The 13,696-nt window shown below is 41.7% G+C and overlaps 1 protein-coding gene across 1 annotated transcript; it reads left to right on the top strand.

Moving 5' to 3' along the window:
• Positions 1 to 1,669: 1,669 nt before the first annotated feature.
• On the top strand, positions 1,670 to 8,976 carry LOC123030157 (vomeronasal type-2 receptor 26-like). Its single transcript, XM_044443811.1, has 3 exons — positions 1,670 to 1,689; positions 2,679 to 2,976; positions 8,110 to 8,976. The coding sequence occupies exons 1-3, from the start codon at positions 1,670 to 1,672 to the stop codon at positions 8,974 to 8,976; spliced, it is 1,185 nt and encodes a 394-aa protein (XP_044299746.1).
• Positions 8,977 to 13,696: the final 4,720 nt, after the last annotated feature.

The following is a 13,696-nucleotide window of genomic DNA, read 5'->3' as shown; positions in this document are numbered from 1 at the left end:
GAAGTGTCCATATAACCCCCTTGGGTTTGTCAGAAGCCTAATGGATCCATGAGTCTTTGAGGGTGGACTATTCCAAAAGATGCATCATCTCTACAGGGGCATAAAGAAAGGACTGTGATCTTAGTCTTGATCAAAACAAGGCAAGGTGTTGATCATTACCATTCTAGCCTTTATTTCCCAATATCTCTCCAGGAATGTGGTTGCAGTGCAGATGTACAGGGAGGAATTGCTGAGTGGTACTTGAGAGCACAAATCAGAGGCTTTGGGTATCAGGCCAGGTATGGGTAAGTAAAAAGAGATGAATGGTCCATGCATTTTAACAGATGGATTAGTGATTGGATGGATGGATGGGGGGTGGGGGGAGATGATAGATTGATCTCCAGCCCCCAGCTGACTTTATTCAATGTGATTATCTTCCCTCTGAAGCTGCTTTGGTAAGGAAAACAATCTGGTTCTCCCAGCAAGGCAGCCCTTTTTGCAGAAATAGGAAGAAAACTTCAAGGCAGCTACAGAACATTAGACTTTGACATGACTTCAGGAAACTATCCTAGGTTATGGACACTGGGAGAGTCCAGCCTTAGCAATCCAAGACAAGGGGATTTTGAAGGTGCTTAACTTGAGCTGCAAGGTGTCCAACTGCTCTTACTAGGCTCTGGACAAATCACAATATTTAGGAAGCAGCACAGGAAATATGGAGGATGAAGTGAAATGCATAACAAGCTCTGAGCAATTTGTATGCCATTATGTTGTGTTTGCTGTAATTGTCCAGCTCCATGTGAAGTCCCCAGTGACTAGTGACAACAAGTTATACACTTTTCCACTCCACAATTACATCAAAGCACCATCCCTGAGTCTTTCCTGACTGGGGTTGATATGAAACTCCTTAAAATGCCTCTACAAATATCCATGGACTGGTCAAACGTGGAGCAAAAGCTGGAAAGTACTAGAGCCATGTCTTGAGATGTTTTCCCCATAAATAGAAAGACCTGCTGGAAGAACCACTTGACACCTTGCTCTCAAGTCATCAGAAGTAATATGCTTTAACCAGATGGATACTGGACAATGCTGATGAAGACAGCAACACTGGATTGAAAACATGGAAGCAGGTTTTGCCTCTGGTTGATGAGCACAGTTCCCAGCTTCTCAGGAACATGTGATATGGGCTTACTTGCAGGCTGACAGCCAAGGGAGGAAAGGTTGGTGAGGCATCGCTGCTCAGACACAACATCAACACCTTCGTGGGGAGAGGTTTGGGGAGTGCATGAGTGCCATGATGGGGTCAACTGTGGCCAAAGGACATGATGATTGGAGAGAGAGCTACCTGCTTTGATTGCACTGTGATGGCAATAAAAGTTGGACTCCAACATATCCATAGTATTGCAGTCACCTGGTTCCCCTCCCACTCACTCTGGGTACCAATACTTCTTGCATGGCAGAAGTAGTATCTCGTTAATACTATACAATGCATTTCTTGCCAGTTCTTGTCTTTCTTTCATCATTGTGGTTTTCTCAAGCTGAGTTCAAGATGTATCCTGCTCTGTGTAACACAAATGATACTCTTCAGACGCAGTTCAGATATTACCATCCAGGAAGCCTCATTATTGGTGGGATCACTTCTCAGCTCTTTTCCATCTCTGAAAGGATATTATTCAATGAACACCCTAAAAGAATGGTTCTTGATGAACCAATGTAAGAAAGCCAGGTATCATTTTGTGTAGTGCAAGATAGGTTGATCAAAGACCATTAGAAATGCTAGAAGTGGTGAAAACAAATTCTTCTGAAAATGACTTTGGGGGAAATGTGCAGGTTGTTGTGCTTTTTCTTATCCCACCTGCTGCTATGTTAAATTTTCTCCTCCTCTGTTCTAAACTTCACCCATTCCTGTTTATACCATATTGAGTATAAAAGATTTGTCTTGTCTTATCATCTTATCTTACTTTTTTATTTTATTTGTGTTCATATGCACATGAAACACACCCCTTTTCTTTCACATCCCGCTACATTATGTAGCTTAGGGAGATGCCACAAGGCTAGTATTTTGGCAGCAACCGGCTTAGATGGCATCTTTGAAGACATACAGAATCATCCTAGGGCTGGCTAGATAGCCATCAATTTCCTTGGATCCCAGGAAAGTATAAGACCAGAAGAGTGCTCTGACCTCATAGCTGAGGATTGTCCATCCTTTCCACCTTACCTGCAGTTGGCACAGGAAGGACTTGTTGGCTGGGTCTCCAGAACAGGCTTTGGGGTCAGGAAGGACAGAGAGGATGGACATGATGTTGTCCACTGGTAGCTCAGTCACCTTCCCAGCCACTCAGAGACATCATACCTGGAAAGCAGAAGTTCTTCTCAGTGTTTTTACAGGGTGGGTGGAGCATTGAGGCAACCCTCACTTATGATCCTCTGTGGTTGGAAGGGTAAAAATGTCCTTCTTGGACTATGCCCTTCAAAAATAAAATTGAGGTAAACTTCTTCTGGTAGTTAGTTTTGGATAAGTAGAATAGGTCTTCCCCATAGTCACTTCAATTTCCTTGTGTTTTTATGGTCTTTCATTACTTTCAAACTCTTAACACTGTAAATAAAGGATACCTGTAATATCGTGCGAGACTTTATGCTAGGATAGTTTGCTGCAAGAGCAGGAAGGATCTCATTTCACTCTTCAATCTTCTCTTGTTTAGCACTGTACCGAAGAACTACCAGCATGTCCTGTCCTTAGCATTTGCTGTGAAAAAAATCAACGAGAACCATGACATGTTACCCAACATCACCCTCGGCTTCCACATCTATGACAGCCACTTCAGTGCAAAGATGACTTACCAGAACACCTTGAACCTTCTTTTTAGCCAGACTCAGGAAAGAACTCTTCTAAACTACCATTGTGATCCCCAGAAAACTCCAGTCACTGTCATTGGGGGCCTTGATGCTGACACCTCCTTCCACATGCCTACTATCTTAGGCATCTACAAGATTCCACAGGTAAGATTACCTCTCTGTGCTTTGACTGCAGCTATTTACCTGGAACAGGATGCTTTTCTGAAATGTGATTTCTACATATGTGGATATTTATCTTGGCCCCAGCACTTCCTTGTGAAAAGGGGGCAAAGTGGTGCAAGAAGAGATTCGTGCACCTCACAAAGGATTGCAAAAGGAGGGTAGGCCAATCTTTTCTGACAGCCATGCCTGTTCCATCAGCAAATGGATCCAACCCTAAACCTGTATTTTGCTGAAGATGTGTCAATGCTCCTGGTGCTGGGCATGGTTTCAGAAGACTCAGGAAGGAATCCCTATCAAAGCTGAAGCTGATAGAGCGACCTGAAGCCAGACACCACCTTTAGTTACCCCTACCTCATCTGGCTAGTCTACTGAACTGAAGTTACAAGTGAGTTGAAGCACCATGCCTGTTTGATTCCTTATCTTAGAGTTTGCTGGTATACAGATACTGTAGAGCAAAAAATGTCATTGCAATCAGGCAAATATCTGATTATCCAACATGCTGTATAGATCACAGGGAATTTGGGTTCTTTCTTTTTGACTCAGGTCTCATATAATGTATTTTCTCCAAAAACAAGTGACGAAAGCCATGTTCTTTCTTCATATAAGATGGTTCCCAGTGAAGAATATCAATACACTGGGGTTGTTCATCTTCTAAAGCATTTTGAGTGGAAATGGATTGGCATCATTGCAATGGATGATGATAAAGGGGAAAAATTTGTGCAAACCGTGTCAACTCTCTTTAATGAGGATGGCATCTGTACAGCTTTCATTGAAAGAATGCCAACCCAGAGCAACATTCTTGAAGTGAACGATTTGTTGGACCACTCTTTCAACATGACCTTTTTTCTGAGCAAGACCAATGTGAAGGTAATTGTGGTCAGTGCCAACACCCATATGATGTTAGATTTGCAGCTGGTGCTGAACATTGGAGAACTGCATGCAATGAGACCAATATGCAAGGTATGGGTTATGACAGCAGATTTTGGTTTCTCATCAGAGACATTTCACAGATCTCTAGATGTACAAGTCTTCCATGGGTCCTTATCCTTTGCAGTTCAATACCATGAGGTGAAAGGTTTCCAATATTTTCTGCAATTCTGCAATCCCCATTCCAATGAAGATGGCTTTATCAAGGTCTTCTGGGAGCAGGCATTTAATTGTTTATTTCCAGATAGAGAAGTGGGTAAACAGACAAACAATGTTTGCACTGGGCGGGAGAAGATGGAGACTCTGCCTGGACCCTTCTTTGAAATGAGCATGACCAGTCAAAGCTATAGCATCTACAATGCTGTCTATGCTGTGGCACATGCTTTACAAGCCATGCATTCATCCAGGAACAAAGACAGAGGTATGGCAGATGCAGACTGCCTGAATTGTCTCAAGAAGCACAGTTTTCAGGTAAGGTCTTACATGGAAGGCATACTTGAATAAAAGAGGCCACACTAATGGTTGAAATGTGTCCAGGTGATAAAGTCTCATTAATAAAACAATGAGGACAACTCCACTATTCCATGATTCCATGCTGCAAAGTCATGACAATAACACAACTTTTATGGGCCAGAATAATAACTGAACAATTGATTGTAGAACTGACAAGAGCATTGGCAAACCTGGAGCTAATCCTGAGTAGGATGCTTCCAATGGTACCCAATTGCCAGTAGGATCCACCACTTGCACAATGGGGATTTAGTATTTCATACAGGAGCTAGAAACTAGCAGAAATACTCATCCCTGGAGCAGGTCATGTCTGTGGAGTTTGGATAACAAAGTTCTACAAACCATCTTGAGCCAGAAACAAGCCTTTTTGCTCATTTCTGGACTTGTTCTTTTGGCTGTTAAATCACTGTTGTACCAGCAGTGGAATAAAATGCAATTAGAACAAGAGTTGCATTCATTTATTAGCAGATCATTGGAAAATGGGTAACATAATGCTGATTTTAGAAAAGGGCAAAGAAACTTGCCATGGAATTGATGTGCTGTGTTTTTCTTGATGAATTAATGGGGATCATTATTAAAGAAGCATTTCCTAAACACATAGGATAATGACATTCATTGTAGAGGAACAGTCATGGCCTCCTCAAAGGACTATTTTGTCTCATCAATCTGCTATCATTATTTTATAATGACAACAGAAATGGAGGTAGGACAAGATGTTAGATGTTTGGGTTCTCAGAAAAGCTTTTGAAAAAGACTGTAGTTTAGCAGAAGTGGTAGTGTTCATCCCAGAAGTAGAATCAACTGAAGGTACACATGTAACTTTGCCCTGCCCTGCCCTGCCCTGCCTTTAATGACAGTATTAAACATAGAGGTCCACAGAATTGCACATGACACATGATCACATGACAACCAAGAGCTGCTACAAGAAGGATCTTGCAAAGTGAAAAATCCAAAACTAACTAGTTCTGAGAATCCAAAGCTAACTTCACACCTTATTTTCATTGTATCATTGACCTCATTTTCTTGTGTTCCAGCTGCACCCTTTCCTCAGGAGTGTCTCATTTAACAATAGTGTTGGGGGCAGGGTGTCATTTGATGAGAAAGGAGAACTGTCAACTGGATTTGATGTTATCAACTGGGTGACTTTTCCAAACAAATCTCTCCTAAGAGTAAAAGTAGGAAACATGGATCCTCAATCATTAACTGGTAGAACATTTTCCATCAACGTGACATCCATTAAATGGCATGGCAGTCTTAACCAGGTAGGATTCGATTAGAGTGCCCAGATCTAAATCATAAAGTTGGAAATGTCCTGTCACATGTAAACTGTTGTGTCTTATCATCATGGTTCAGTGATGGTCCTTTAGGTAAAAATTCTACTCATAGTGATTCTCAATATAGTAGGTCTTTCTGAGCGTTATGGGGGAAGATTCCTGTTTCTTCTGTCCCCAGTCTGAAACATTGCAGCATGCAAGGCCTTGAATTTGAAAGAGCTGAGCAGGGCAGGTTAGGGGTGGCACCCAGAGAGGACTTGATGGCACACAACATCAGTGACAAGAGGGGAAAATGAAGGTTGAGGAATCTGCACTCCTCTGATGCTTATAGAAGCTCTTGAAGGAACTGGAGAAGGTACCCTGTGAAAAGAAGGTGAAGGGAAACCAAAGCCCTCTTGTCTGATATTTTCAAGAACTCCTGAAAGAGCTGGATGAGTAAAGAGCCACAGCTTCAGTAGGGAAATCTACTTGTTTTTTCCAACCTTTGCTTTGAGACAATATTTATTTATTTAAAACATTTCTATGCTGCCCCATTTGCAAAAAGCCTTGGGGCGGCTTACAAAACAATAGCCCACCTCCTATACAATTCTTGCTCTCCATGGGGAGGTGGAACAGTGCCCAATGGGATTCCACTCCAGAACTACTGGTAGCTTCCAAGGCAGGAAAAGGTTGTGAGGAAAGAGGAGGAAGGTCAAGGAAGCTTCCCTGACTTCCACGTAGGAAAGAAGGTGGGATATAAATGTAAGAATGGAGGGAGGGGGGATAAATAAGCAATCACTTTTTCTCCTGGATAGGTTGTGCCACTCGCCTTGTGCAATGACCACTGTCCTTCAGGACAGAGGAGACGAAGGAAGGAGGGGAAACCATTTTGCTGCTACAATTGTGCTCCATGTCCAGAGGGGAAGATCTCTAGCCAGAAAGGTAATACGTACCACCCCAATTCCATTTTGAAAGTGTGTGTGTGTGTGCGTGTGTATGTGTGTGTGTTCAATGCATTTATTTAATTGTATATTTATTTCCTGTGACTTCCTGAGAGAGAGTTTGTGGTGCAGGGAGATTCTGCCACTGAATGACTCCTTGCTGCAGTTGAGAAGAGATATTAGATATCATGAAGGGCACCATCCCAAGCATGTTTAGCTAGGACAAAATCCCTTGCTGGACCTCCATACATTCCCTAGCCCTCTATAGACTGCTGGGTATTCTAGGGCTTTTTTTCTTTCTAAACTTTAATAGGAATTGACCCTCCCTTCATTATAAAGGGACAATGCAAGTCAGCTTCTCTGGATATTGGGGATTTGTCTACATTGCCCCAGATCTTTGGAAGTCAGAGCAGAAACTTAGATTCAGGGCCTGAAGCCAGACCTTCTACAGTTGCAATTCATCCCTCCAGAGTTCCTTGGATGGGTCATGCCCCCATAACCCAACCTAACTTATGTCTAGCTTGCTTTTTGTATTGTGAGTTTCAAAACAGCATAAACCAAGAATAAAATTATGAACACAAAGAATATTACAGCTTGTGCATATGAAATTTAAGTGCAGCTAGTGAAAGGGATAAGCATATAACATATATCCCTATATATTTTATGTATAGCAAAATATACTATCATTATTTTGGATAATTATTCAGATTTCAGTAAAGGTAGGCCAGCTGCATGTATCCCTTAATAAATTGTACCCAAAAATACATTTTCTGTGCATGTTAGTACTTTGCACCTGCAGGTTTTCTTTCCTTTTTTCTTTTTTTCAACTAAATTGATCTGGAATTTGGCACAACTGTAGAACTCACCAAGTGCATCATGAGCACACATTTCTAGCCTTACGATGTAAGTTCTCTTTCTTGTGGGTAATACAGTTTTGAGAGCTACTGCCCCTAAACACAGTTTGAGAGATCAAAAAGATATTCTAGAAGCCTAGTTCTGACATTGGAGACAAAATTCTGACTTTGGAACTGGGAATCATAAGCCTGACCCCCTCCCCTTTGCAGGCAGCCCAGAAAGAAGCTTGCTGCCTCTTTAAGACCTGGAATCATACCATGGAAAGGGGAAGGGAGATTTCGTTGAGTCAGAAGAGGAGTTTACTAGCTATCTTGAGGCATCACTAATTTAATGAAAATGCAGGGTTTGAAGATAAAGAGCCAACAAATGCCTGCATCGCATGAGCAAAAGTCCTTGAGTTTTGGGGTTTACATCCATTGCCATAGAACTGTATCCTTTGAGACTTCTGATGGGGAAACTAATTGTCCCAACCATGGAGGCTATGGACTATGGAGACTCCCATATCCCTTCAGTTCAAGCATCCCCAGTTGCACCTGATTAGATTTAATTTTACACCCTGTCTAAAAATCTAACCTGGCATTCTTGTTTTTACAGATGCGAATGAATGTTACAAATGTCTGCCAAATCAGCACCCTAGCACGGAGAGGAATGAATGCTTCCTGAAAGCTCTAAACTTCCTATCCTATGATGAACCTTTGGGCATCGGTTTGGCTATTTTGGCTGTGACCCTTGCTGTGATCACAGCATCAGTGCTTGGAATCTTCCTTACCCACCGGCACACCCCCATTGTCAAAGCCAACAACCAGAACCTCACTTACACACTGCTCACCTCCCTCCTTTTCTGCTTCCTCTGCTCCTTGCTCTTCATTGGCCAGCCTCAGAAGCTCATCTGCCTCCTGAGACAAAATGTTTTTGGTGTCACCTTCTCAGTGGCCATTTCTTCTGTCTTGGCAAAAACCATCATGGTGGTGCTGGCATTTGTGGCTACCAAGCCAGGATCCAAGATGAGGAAATGGGTGGGGAAAACGCTTGCAAACTTTATTGTGCTCTGTTGCTCATTTATACAAGCCATGTTCTGCATGGTGTGGCTGTACACAGACCCTCCATTCCCACACTTGGACATGAACTCTCTCCCAGAAGAAATCATAGTGGGATGCAACGAAGGAGCAGCTGGCGCCTTCTACTATGTTCTTGGTTACCTGGGACTTCTCTCCACCATCTGCTTCCTAGTGGCTTTCTTTGCTCGCAAATTACCAGACACTTTTAATGAAGCCAAGTTCATTACATTCAGCATGCTGGTATTTTGCAGTGTGTGGGTGTCTTTTGTCCCCACGTATTTAAGCACTAAGGGGAAATATATGGTGGCTGTGGAAATTTTCTCCATCTTGGCCTCTGGTGCTGGTTTATTGGTTTGTATTTTTTCTCCCAAGTGTTATATAATTGTTCTGAAACCTGAACTGAACAGTAAGAAGCAACTAATGAGGAGAAATAAATAAACTTAGTTTGGTGCAATCCTAATCCTGTTTTCTTAGATATAGGTTATACTGATCTCACTTTTTCCCTAAATAAAGTGTATTTTGGACTGCAACCAAATAATTGGTGTTTCTCCCAATGTTTTGTGATGAGGCATAATTACTCTACTGTACAGCCTGTTAATTAAATAAATTAATCAATCTGTTCAGCCTGTTTCTCTTGAAAGCTTGCATCTCTCGCATGCTACTCAGTTCATTTTCCTTCCATTTTGGTTGATATAATAGTATATTTTAGAATATGATTCTTTTAACCATTGCAGAAAATTGTCTAGAGTGGCCACTGGTTTGTGAGTGCTTCAGTGACAGGCCAGAGCAGGAAAAGGGGGACCAGGGCCACCTCCTTTTCTTCACTGTTGTCATGCTGCTTCTCATCCTGCTGCTTTCTCACTTGCATGTGTGAAGAACTTGTCTGGTGAGTGAGAGGGGTGGCAGGTATGCAATGGATGGTGATTTGTGATGAAACATCTCCATTTCTCAGGAAAGGAGAGAGAGTGAGTGAGAGACAGAATGTGAGAAAGTAGCAAGGAAACCATTTCATGGTCCACAAAATGAGAAAACAGGATTCTTTTTCCTCATGCACAAAGAAGATCATTAGGAAACTAAGTAGCAGATCTTGTTTCATGAGGTAGATGTCAGGTCACCATTTCCAATGCAATTTCTCAACCCTTGACTTGCAACTTCCCCTTAATGGAAGTAACCCTTGATAGGCATTTGCATGAAACTTTGGATACTAGTATACAAGACAATGAAAGATTTAATGTAGATATTATGGGTGGCTACCTCTGGGATCAGTGATCCCACAACTCTGTCATATCTTGTGAAAGCATGTTGTTATGGCTTTCAGGGGTTTCCTACTATCTGTGAGTAGTGGACGGTATTGGTTGCCAGTTGAGTACTTGTAAAATGGAGCAACAGCTTCAATTGTTGGGTAGCCTCCATTGCATACACTCTTTGCATCCTTTTCTGTGAAGCAACATCTCTAGGACTTAGCTCCACCATCCTGCCTCTGACTGCCATTTAACTCCAAGAAAGCAATGAAGCACACATAAGGTGTTTATTAAGAGTGTCCCCATGAGCAGCCACAATTTCCTGAAGAGCACAGCCCTTGACAACCACAATTTCCTGGTTAAAAGAGCATGGGAAGACCATAACTCACCATGTCAAGTAAACAAACCATTTCCGTGTTGTCGGTTTAATAGAATCCTGTGGTGAGTATTGTGGCATTTCTTGTGTTCATGGGTGAGGAAATAGGAGGTGATGGTTCCAGTCATGACAGATGAGCACATGTATGACCAATGATTGGTTTTCTGGAAGGGTAGTTTTTTATGATGCTTCCCACAGTGTATTCTTCAATGGGGCTCTATTTCAAGGACAAATATGCAGCAATGCCTCCAGCCATTTGGGTGGCTGTACCTGATGCCAAAGCGGGGATTGTTTGTTTGTTTATTTATTTATTTAGAGTTTTTCTATGCCATCCCATTACTAAAAGTCTCTGGACAGCTTACAGAGGACAAAAAACCAAAAAGCAAGAACAAAAATCCATAACAACAACAACACACAACGCACTGTATCCAATAAGTAAGGATAAAACAAGGATAAAACCAATTAATTGTTAAAATGTCAGGAAAATAAAAAGGTCTTTGCCTGATGCCAAAAAGAGTAGAGCAATGGCTCCAGGTGAACCTTCCTGGGGAGCATATTGCACAGTCAGGGTGCCACCACTGAAAAGGCCCTTCTCTGAGTAGCTACCCTCCTGATTTTCTTCAGAGAGGGTTCCCAGGGAAGGGTTCAGGTCATAAGGTTCAGGTCACAAGGGGTTCACCAGGAAAGGAGCCCTGGAAGACCATTAGCAAGGTCCCTCTCCCGTGCCAAGTGCCGCTGCCATTTGGACTGCTGGACCTGCTGTAGAGGAGGCTTCTCTGTTCCACCTCTGCAGGTCTGCTAGCATTTGCAGACTTCCTCTTGGCTTAGCTTGCTTTGGAAATTGGATTTTGGTATTAATTGAATATCAGATTTATACAAATGTTCGTGCAAGCAAAACACCATACATGGACCATAGCATTTTAAGAATGTCCCTGCACAACACATGCTGCTGTCATCTGTTTAATTAATTAAATTGTATTCTTGATTTTCAATGATGTTTTAAACCTGCCTTATGTGCTGCTGCCAAGATGTTTTTTTAAACGCTTGATATTGATACAACTATTTTTTAATGGTTTTTGTCTTACTTTTGGAATTTTTATGTATATATTCTATTTATTGTTTTACCTTATTTATTTTGTTTAATTATGATAGCTTAGTTACGATTTTACTGTAACTAATTCCTTTGTAATTATGAATGTTCATGTTGTGTCTTGTCTGTTTTGTGCTGCCTGTGGATTTTAATATGATGCGAACTTTCCAGAAAGTCTATGGCTAGAAGGGTGGCATATAAATACAATAAATAAATACAATAAATAATGAGGGATACTGCTGCTATATTTTTAGGTCTTTTTATAAACAAAAACACTTTGTTTAACAAATAATAACAATAACCCCTTTTCAAGGCCATCCTAATTGGTGACAATCACTACTTCCTGTGGCAGTGATGTCCATAATGTTACCATGTGTTTTACAAAGCAGTCCATGCTTGATCTCTCACCAATGAGCTTCTTGGGATGAACCTACTGAGCTCTAGTATAACAGGAGCAGGAGGAAAATGTCTCCCTTGCCATTTTTTCCACATCTTGCATGACCTTAAAAATCACACCTCCCCTTCCTTATTCCCCTTTTCTCTGAGCTAAACATTCTGAATTGTTGCAGTCACTTCTCACAGGGGAGCTAATCCAGCCCAGTGATCACTTTAGTTGCCTTTTCCTGTACTTTTTGAAACTCAATGCAATTCTTTTCAGGCAAGGAAACTAGAACTACACACAATATTCTAAGTGTGGTCATACCAAGGATTTGTATATCATCACCAACACCAACTATGTAATAGCAACATGCAGTGGTTGCAACATGAATGGCAACCCTAGTGGTTGAGAAAATGCATTGCCTACAAAGATACTCTGCACCTCCTTTGCCTCCTGGTGGTTGATATTTGAAAAGGAGATTTTTGTGCTGCTTCTGAGAAGATTTTCCTCATGGTGGGTCTCTTACACAGTAATAGATAGCTATGTCTTCAGGTTGTAGGTCACTCAGTTGCAGGATCACTTGGCTTTTTGAAACGCCCCTTGTGATAGTGATCCGGTTTTGGAGATCCGGGTTATAGTAACTGCTTCCACTGTTTGTGAGGCGTCCAGCCCACTCCATTCCCTTCCCTGGAAGCTGGCGGATCCAGTCCATGTGGTAGGTTGTTATAGAAAATCCCGACACTGTACATGTCAGCCATATAGTCTCCCCTGGCTTCTTGATGCCACCTCCAGATTCTGTGAGGGTAATCTGTGAAGAAATGCCTGTAGGATGGGAGAGGAGAGGAGAGGAGAGGAGAGGAGAGGAGAGGAGAGGAGAGGAGAGGAGGGGGGGTTTAATGAGAAAATTAGGGATCAAACAGTCATATTGCAGACCTAAGGAGATAAGTTTCTGTCTTCCTTACATGCAGGGAAGATAATTAAGAGACTCAGTACTTTCTTCAGTTCCATGATACAAATGATTTCCAATGTATTCCAGGACCTGAAAAAGTCTACCAGGATCTGTGAATTATCTCTTTCTAACTTCACTTCCCCCTTTAAAGACGGCCACTCCACAACCTCATTTGCATGCTGTTTTGGGTGACTCTCATGTAAGAGAGAAGCAAAGACTGGATAATATGAAGAAGGGGTCATTCTCACCAAGAGTTGAAATTCCCAATCATCTCCCTGCATGTAGCTCATCATATCTAATGGAAGTCGGTGTCTAAGGTGAAGTCATCCTTCTTGGAGACTCACTTCTGCATTACAATCAGGAGAGGGAGAGACCTATTGGATTGTTGTCATTGTTTGTGGTGATGGTGGTGTTACAATGGTTTTTATTGCTATTATTATTATCATGCTCCCTTTATTCTTCATGTGTAGTATTATTTGCTATTATCTGGGGGGTGTTATTTGTTGTTGTTTGTTATTTCATTTGTATATCTCCACTTAGCCAAAGCTCTTATGTTTGGTTCATTTTTTAGGTTAAAAGTAGAATAGTGCTGAAGCATTAATGTAATATAAACTTAATTTACATGATGCAACAATGTGGCATGGAAAACTGGCCATGTCTGGTTGTCATGCCATCCAAATCAGGCAAGTTTTCTGTAGCTGGCTTATTTTTCACTTGTAGCTTCTGTGTTAGAAACATAGAAACAGAGTGAGTCAGAAGGGGTCTCCTGGACCATCTAGTCTGACCCCAGCTCCAGCCAGCTCCACTGCTGACATACTATGTGCATGTCCAAAAGAGCACTTGGCAGCAGTGGGATTCTGCTTTGAAGACCTTATTGCTTTGAAGACCATATTGTAGTGATCCAGAAGCTGTTGTAGTAGCCCCCAGTGCTTGTGGTATTTTCCTAAATCTGCTAAAGGAGAAAGGTTTGCAAAGAATTGTATTGGAGTGAGATGATCTGCTGCAGCTCTCCGTGCTGTTGATATTTTATACAGGAGAAACACACTGTGTATAGATATAGATAGTTGATATAAATATAGATATAGATTATAGATATAGATATGGATGATATTGATATAGAGAC

The sequence above is a fragment of the Varanus komodoensis genome, unplaced genomic scaffold (assembly GCF_004798865.1).
Source record: "Varanus komodoensis strain SLA01 unplaced genomic scaffold, ASM479886v1 scaffold427, whole genome shotgun sequence".
Classification (NCBI taxonomy): Eukaryota; Metazoa; Chordata; class Lepidosauria; order Squamata; family Varanidae; genus Varanus; species Varanus komodoensis.
Note: the sequence above shows the minus strand (reverse complement) of the source record. Positions and strands in the feature narration are given on the sequence as shown.

Excerpts from the sequence above, each read along its gene's own strand:
- LOC123030157 (XM_044443811.1), top strand. The coding sequence starts at position 1,670 with ATGGTTCTTGATGAACCAAT. Across the intron at positions 1,690-2,678 it reads ATGGTTCTTGATGAACCAAT|CACTGTACCGAAGAACTACC; the intron begins GTAAGAAAGCCA and ends TCTCTTGTTTAG. Across the intron at positions 2,977-8,109 it reads GCATCTACAAGATTCCACAG|CACCCTAGCACGGAGAGGAA; the intron begins GTAAGATTACCT and ends CTGCCAAATCAG.